The sequence below is a fragment of the Vicugna pacos genome, chromosome 16 (genome assembly GCF_048564905.1).
Source record: "Vicugna pacos chromosome 16, VicPac4, whole genome shotgun sequence".
Classification (NCBI taxonomy): domain Eukaryota; kingdom Metazoa; phylum Chordata; class Mammalia; order Artiodactyla; family Camelidae; genus Vicugna; species Vicugna pacos.
The window spans coordinates 6,099,243-6,107,228 of record NC_133002.1 but is presented as its reverse complement, the minus strand read 5'-3'; the positions used below and the strand labels follow the sequence as shown (position 1 = coordinate 6,107,228).

Genomic DNA, 7,986 nt, shown 5'->3' with positions numbered 1-7,986 from the left:
AGCTGGCTTTAGTTGAAATGAGCAAGGACTTTGAAGTCAAACATCTGGATTTGGATCCTGGTCCTGCTGCTTTGCAGCTGTGTGAGCTGGGTAAATTACAGTTTCTTGTAATCGGGGTTTTCTTATCTGAAATGCCAACAGTAACTCTTAGCAACATTAAGGATTTGAAAAAATATAGTAAAGTTCCCGACCAGTGATTTGTGCCCAATAAACAATAACGTCAAATTGTTTCCTTGTAAAAGCCCTAAAAGCAAGACTAAAAGATAAAGCTAATTAGAATCTGTTACTTGCTAGTAAACAAACTCTACTTGAGGGGTTGAAAAAGTCTACATTCAACTTTTACGTTTACTTACAGTAGTTTGGGGGGCGGGGAATCACAGTAAAAATATGGCTAGATAGATTCAGAGCAATGAACCGCTTCCACACACTGTTTTGGCTCTGATTGCGAATGTAGGAAAAACAAGGATTATCAGGTGGCTAAATACCTTCAGCTTTTTTGGGTGCGTACCAAAAGGAAGCTGCCGAGTTCCACGGAAAAAGTAGAGCTTATTACCAGCGCTGTGAAGCTATCAAAGGGGCATTTTGGATCCATCTATTCCTTGTGTAGAGAGTAACAACAACAACAAAAAAGCACCCGTGTACCCACCATCCAGTTTAAGAAAATAAAACAAGACAAGCTACTCTTTTCACTAAACCAAGATGATGGTTTTTCAATCTGAGCAACGACGACGCCTAGCAGCTCGCCTGCCAGCTGGGCCCTCCACAGAGCCTTGCGGGAGAATGAATCAGCTTCCCTGGAGCAGGGCGCAAACAGCCGCACCAGACCCAGAACGAGAATTGCACCTGGCGGGCCCCGCGGCGGCAGTCGGGTCACGTGACGTGGGCGCGCGGCTCCTCCCCCGCGCGCGGGGCGTCACGTGGGCGCGCGGCCCCGCCCCGTCTCCCAGTCCGCGGCGAGGTGGGGCCCGGCGTTTGCCCCGGAAGTGGCTCTCCTGACAGCTGCTGGGGAGGCGGCGGCGGCGGCAGGCCCGGAGCAAGATGGCGCTGCGGCCGGGAACGGGAGCCGGAGGCGGCGGGGCCGCGGGAGCTGGCGCGGGGGCCGCAGGAGGAGGCAGGTGGGTGCGAAGAGCTGGGCCGGGACGCGCCTCGCAGACGCAGGGCTGGCCCCGCACGGGCGACGGGTGGTCGGCTGTTAGGGCCGTTTTCGCCCGCGCCGACCCCTTTTCCCCTGGAACTGGGCTGCGGGAGGAGAAGAGTCGTCCTCCGGGGACCTAGGCCGAAGGGACAGACGGAGCCTGGGCGCCCGACTCCGGTCTTCCAGGCTCGGGGGCGCTGGCTGCTGGGGCTGAGCGGGGAGGAAAGGAGGGGGAGGCGAGGGTCCCGTCGGCCGGGCTGGATAAAGGAGGAACCCCGAGGCCTTGCTTTTAAACCCTGGCTGGGTCTGAAACGACCAGAGATTTGACCAGGGTTTGACTAGGGGCTCTGGAAAATCTGTTCACAGAGCTGGAAAAGTATTTCCAAGGTGCGCGCGTGTGTGTATACACTATCTTTCTCCTCTTACAGTGTCCTGTCCTTTTCATTATTTCCTTAACACGCGAGAAGCAGCAGGAAAATTTGAAGTCTGTTGAATTAGTAAATAGCGTTCTTGTAAAGGTAACTCTTAACACTTGCCTCCTTATTAAAGAATAATTGACTGTTAAACAGCACGTACGCAGTTTTATCAGAACAAAGCTTCCAGACTTTTACTTAGCCTTGAAACAAATTTACTCCCTGTCATATTTCAGCTACAAATTGCCAGGGGTTCTCCTACCCAGAACGATAAAAGAAATGAACATTTGCAACTTGACAGGTTCATCGTTTAAGGAAATACTTGATAACGGGAAGTTTTCATCCCACTTGTGTAATGACTTAGTCTGATTGTGTTTTGCTAGCCAACCCGTTGTGTATATACATTTGGAGATAATTTTAGCTTTTTATCTTCAGCATCCTAAATTATTTTTGGAAAACGAAGTGTTAGTTTTTTGATACTCAGTGTTTTAATTTTAGACTCGTGAACACTACAAAAGTGTGAAGTCTTTGAAGTCATCACCTCCTGCAGATGCTTATATGTATGGTAGGGCAAAAAACAGTCGCTTTTTCAATAAACCACCTGTGTGCAACCCCATTTTTCATTTTCTCTCCACATCTTTCACTTTAGATTTAAAACTGTTTTCTTTCTCTTTTGTTTTCTGATTTCTACTGTTTTATTAGTTTGACATATAAGTCAGTTTCTGGTCAGAGGAGACAAATATGTAATCTCTTTCCTTTGTGACTGTGATGACAGTTTCTAAAATGTTCTCGAGTGGCATTAATTTGATCAAGTATGTGATTAATCATGGCACGAAGTTCTGGGAAGATACAAACTTAAAAGAATTTGGCGTTCTAGGCCCAGGTTTTTTGGGTATTTGGTGTTGTTTGGGTTTGAATTTTTTGGTTTTATTTCAGGTGGGGAGGACCTTGGGTGCAGAAAATTGAGTGGATCATTCCCCTTAGTTTATAGTATTTTAACATCATTGGTCCATGGACACAATTTTTTTTACAAAGATAGCCTGAATTGTGATAGAAATTAGAATGACTAACTTTAAATTTTCTTTCATCTTTAAAATTTAGTTTTAGTAACATTGCATTCTTAAACTCTAGAGGGTATGTAGGAGAGAAAAATCATCCTTACCTTGAAAAATGTACGGTAATTATTACTTACATTGGAAACTTTCTGAGGCCGAGAAGCTGTACGCTCAATAAAGAAAAAATACGGTTTTTAGAGAGCAGTGGTGCTGGCTGAGGTTATTTTATAAGGAAGCTAACATTATGGTTGGTAGCCTAAGTATATTTTAGGGAAAAAGAAAAAGAACCAGGCATCTCTTATCTTTTAATCGAGAAAATCCATGAACTATAATTTACCGTATTTCTTAGATACTTGTCTCGGTTCTAAGAGACTACTAAACAAAAAGCATTGGCATTTGCCAACTTTATTAATGTTAGCCTACTTTTGATTGGTATCCTAAATGGGCTACTTTAGAGTAAATGGTAGACTTGTATATAAAAGGCACAATTTACCCAAAAGATGAGAAGTATAATTTTTTTTTAAGTTAAGTATGGCAGGAAAAAAACAATTGAAAGATCTTAATTAATATGTATCCTTCTGGAATAGTACCCTTGGTGAACTTGTCCACTTTTTTTTTCTGCTCCTGTAAGCTCCTTAAGGGCCTCCTCATCTTTTTCTCTTCCACTGCTTCTAGCACATTCTATACGTAGAAAACCTTCTGTAAATATTTGTGGATTCAAGCAACATTGAAGGCAAAGAAGAGATATTTCAGCTGGGCCTCATTTCCAGGAAGAGGAAGGGGTCAAGAGATTATCATGGAGAAGGGAAGGCCTAGTGAACACTAGGGAGTAGCAGGTAGGCCAGGTGGACTGTGGCACTGATGGGAGAGAAGAGTCTTATGAAATAAAACTGAAAAAGTTGTGTTAAAAGTGGAGAGAGGGACTTGAATATAAACTGAGGAAATTCAATTTAGGGAGGAATCTGACGTTATTTTAATCCTGGGAGTCGCCTCATCAAGTGGTCCTTCAGGGAGATGCCGCCCGCCTGTGCTGCAGGAGCTGCATGGGAAGCCGTAGAGCCTGCAGGTGGGGAAATGCGGTAGGAAGCGTGTTGCTGTTACCGGTCTACTAAACGTTTCAGAGAATCGTATGACTGGTACATAGGTCAGTAGGTAGTTTGGGTTGCTAAATAATTACTGGTAATTATTGATGTAGACCGTTCTCCTGATCTGGAGTTACTTTTCTGATTGCCTGTTAGATTGCTCTTCATGAACACACTCCTACCACCTGTCTTCCCAGACCTGCTCACATTGGGTTCCTGTTTTCAGTAAACAGCGTCACAGTCCTTGCAGTTGCTCAGGCTCAAAATTTCAGCATCATCTTCAACTCTTTCTGCTCTTTGAGTACTGTTCTCCCACCTGGCAGTTGCCAGGTCCTGTTGATTCTTCCTTTTAAATAGCTCATTCATCTCTTTTTTTTTTCCCCATTCCCATTACTCTGGTGATGGCCCTTTTCATTTCTTATGGAGATGATTTTGATAGTTTCTTAGCTGGCTCTTTTTACTTCAAGCTTTCCCTGAGATACCCCATTACCAGAGAAACCTAAAGCGCATTTCTGATCATTTCACTGCTTAAAACTCTGACATTAGGGAAATGTAGAGCTCAATCACAATGAAATAGCACTTCACCCTTTTAGGATAACTATCAACTAAAAAAAGAAGTGTTTGAGAGGATGTGGAGAAATTGAAACCCTTGTGCATTCCTTGTGGGAATGTAAAATGGTGCAGCTGCTGTTTTTCAAGAAGTAAACATAGAATTGCTATATGACCCAGCAAGCAATTCCACTCCTATGTATATGCCCAAAAGAACTGAAAGAGGGACTCAAACAAATACTTGTAACCAATGTTCATATCAGCATCATTCACAACAGCCAAAAGGTAGAGAAATAGCCCAACTGTCCATCAACAGATTAAAGGATAAGCAGAATATGGTACGTACATATGATGGAGTACTATTCAGCCATGAAAAGGAATGAAATTCTGACACATGCCACAACGTGATGAAAATGTTAATGCTGTGTGAAATAAGTCAGATACAAAAGCACAAGAATTATATGATTCCAGTTAATATAAGGTAGCTAGAATAGCAAATTGATTGAGCCAGAAAGTAAAATAGTGGCTAGCAGGGGTTGGGGGGAGAAAGTAATGGGGAGTCATTGGTTAATGGGTACAGAGTTTCTATTTGTGATGATGAAAAACTTCTGGAAATGGATCATGGTGATGGTTGTACAACATTGTGGATGTACTTAATGCCACTGAATTGTACACTTAAAGATGGTTAAAATGGTAAAATTTTATATTATGTATATTTTACTACAACTAAAAGAACTCTGATGTCATATAATACTCAAAATCAAACACTTTAAAGGCCCTCTACAATTTGCTTATTTTTCCAAACCTAAATCTTGTATTCAACCTTAAATCATTTCTCTGAACACACCTACAGCTCTGGCCTCTGAGCTTTTGCTCAGGCTATATGGTGTGCCTCTCTTTAAGATTCAGCTTAGAAGATATCTCCACAACACTTTCCAAGTACAGCCCATCACATTAAGTTTTTTCTTCTCATGTCTGTTAGTGTTCTGGACCTCTCGCAGCACTTAGCACGTCCTGTCCTGTGTTAAAACCTGCATCTGTGTCTTCCACAAGACTCTGAGCTAATTCATTCCTTTCCTGTAGTAGGCACCCAATAAATACCGAACTGAATCTAATCCAGCCCTTTGGTTTTGTGGATGGGGAGATTGGAATCCAGAGAATTCACACCGTGACAGAACCAGGACTAGTTTCAAGGTCTTCTGTCTTCTAGTTCAGAAATTTCCCCCCTGCACTGACATGCTGACGATCATGCGTCCTGTGGATGGTCAGTCTGTACTGGTGCTGGATAATTCAGTATTGGACTGCAGAACAAATGCCAGGGCCCTGACTATACTTCTTTCATTTGTGTAGAATATTACCTGTTTTATCTGAAACCTTTGTACACCTGAAGACTCTGATATATTTTGTTCTGCTTTCAGCTTTATGTTTCCGGTTGCAGGTGGAATAAGACCCCCTCAAGGTATGTGAAAGCTTGAGTTTTTAACTTTCATTTTTCACTGTTACGTTTCTGAACGTGGGGACTAAGTGGGTAAAAAAGTTCTCTTGCTGCCATATACAGTAAAATTTTCTTACAGCCGTAAACCTGTATGAAAGCTACTCTTAAAATTTCTCAAAAATTGTGTAATTTGAGGAATAGTAATGATCATTTCTCATCTCCCAAACTTACAAACCTTGTGTTGACAGATTGTTACTTAACCTCAGAGATGAAGGAGACTTTCAGGGTTAAAAGAGCAGTAAAGAACAGGTGACAAAAATGAAAAGAGTTGTAGTTCTCTGAATGCCATCTTTCTCCTGTCTGTCTTCTAGACTGTTACTCGATAGGGCGGGGGCTGTGTCTGCCTTAACGCTCATCAGTATCCCTAGTACCCTGCATGCGGATAGAAGATAATAGGGCCTCTGTGGATGCTTGTTGAATGAATAAATGAACCTCTTTGGTTATTTTATACTTATGTTTTCTCTGTGTGAATTCAGTTTACCATAATCATGTACATAGGAGATCATATAGTCTGATACAGTTTAAACTATTTTAAGTCCGAGTATTATTCGTAGCAGTTTCTCCACTAGGTATATCCCTTCTCTTGGTTTCAGACAAGGACCCACCAGTATCAGTTCTAGCTTTGTCTTCAGGGAAACAGTAGCAAAGGGGTATAATCTTGACTCGTGCTGCTGTGCCTGGGGGACACAACATTGAAGGAAGAATTTGTCTGCCCTTCTCTTCTTTCTGCTCACTTCTCCCCCTCCAGTGTACCCCCTCCCCGCCACAGGCCAAGCTGCTCTGAAAACTGGCCCTTCTCACACAGCCAGTGTTGACTGGCTATGGTAGACTTGCTGGAGAAACAGAGACTCCTAGGCCCCCCCGGGGTGGATGATAAGGAGCGGCTCAGTAGCAGATGGTCAGTGTCTCCATCTGTAATCAGTGATGGAGGTTGAGTTTCAGGTAAATTTTTCCAAGGGTCAGATGCATTCTTTTCATCGTGCTGTATTTATATATTATTTAAGCTATCTGTAATTAGATGTGTCCTAGATTTAGATCAAATGGTTTGAGATGTTCTTTAGGAGGGCGTTACAGTGTTTCGTGTTCATTATTGTGGCTTGTTGTTTTGCATTTTTACAAACTTTCAAGTGCAAATCTACATTTTGAGCAAAGGAACAGGACAAGAAGAGAACCCAAAAGATACTGTTTCTTCTGGAATTTGGAATTGTTTTTGAGATTTTTTTTTTTCACAATGTAAGAGTGGGATTTTTGATCATTTAAATTATGCAGTTATTATTTCTGAAAGCATTCATAAGGAACTGACGGGAAGAATGGCCACAAGATCTTAAGTAGGTGAACAGGAGACAGGAGAGAAACAAGAGTTATTTTTCACTGTGTGTGCTTTCATACCCTTAAGTGTTGTACCAGATCTTTAAGTTATCCATTCAAGAATTAAATAAAATTATGAAAATAGATAAGTCCTTAGGGTCACAGGCCCTAAGAGAAAGAACATCTTACTATGCTACATTCACTCTGCATTCTAATTCCCCATGACACCTCAAGGCCTTCGCATTTGGTGTTCCTTTGTCTAGAATACTTTTCCCACATTTCCACATGGCACACTCCCTCATGTCCTTCAGGTTCTTGCTTAAATGCCACCCTATTAGTGAAACCTTTTCTGCTGTGAAATAGCAACCACTCCTTTCCCTGGCTCTCCCTTTCCCCGATCTCTACCTGACATCCACTGATTTTTTTTAATTCTCTGTCTCCCCCAGTTACATTGTAAATTCCGTATGAGCAAAAACCGGTTTTGTTCACTGCTGTGTCCCTAGAATGGTATGTGACATAAAGCATTTGAATAAGTAATTGAATGAATAAATGAATAGCTGGCCACTAATAATTGTTACCTACAAATGTGATGTCCATGCTTCTGAAATTAAACTGTGTAAAAACAACCTTGAAGGTACACAGATTCCATAAGATAAACATGGTATACTTTACCAGACTTTTAATCAATTTTAAATCAAATTTGATTAAAAGTTCCTTACCCTAGGGCCAACATGGATGTAATTTGTGGTACAATGCAAAGTTAGAATGAAATTTGTGTTCAGGCTGTGTAGGGATTTTGTTTTATACCAAGCATCTCAAACTGTGCCTAAAATACAGTAGGCATTTAGTATTTATTAAATCCCTGAAGGGATGTAATCTTCATTTCCCTCTACTCTTGGAAGAGTTTGGGGGGTACTACACTGTAAATGATACTTTCATGATAGTTTTC

General features: G+C 41.8%; 1 protein-coding gene and 1 long non-coding RNA gene across 10 annotated transcripts in view; one reads left to right on the top strand and one right to left on the bottom strand.

Annotated features, from left to right (window-relative positions):
* The window catches only part of LOC140686403 (uncharacterized), a 42,411-nt gene that overhangs the window by 15,107 nt on the left and 19,318 nt on the right, over positions 1 to 7,986 (bottom strand). The window lies entirely within an intron of this gene.
* Positions 949 to 7,986, top strand: part of SYNRG (synergin gamma) — a 76,969-nt gene continuing 69,931 nt past the window's right edge. For 6 of the 9 annotated variants that reach the window (XM_031685246.2, XM_031685254.2, XM_031685251.2 and 3 more), the window contains exons 1-2: positions 950 to 1,115; positions 5,653 to 5,693. In XM_031685246.2, coding sequence (XP_031541106.2) covers positions 1,039 to 1,115; positions 5,653 to 5,693 — 118 coding nt within the window. In that variant the 5' untranslated portion in view covers positions 950 to 1,038. Of the gene's footprint in view, positions 1,116 to 5,652; positions 5,694 to 7,986 lie in introns of all 9 variants that reach the window. The other 3 variants (XM_031685255.2, XM_031685256.2, XM_072940305.1) reach the window with 2 other exon arrangements.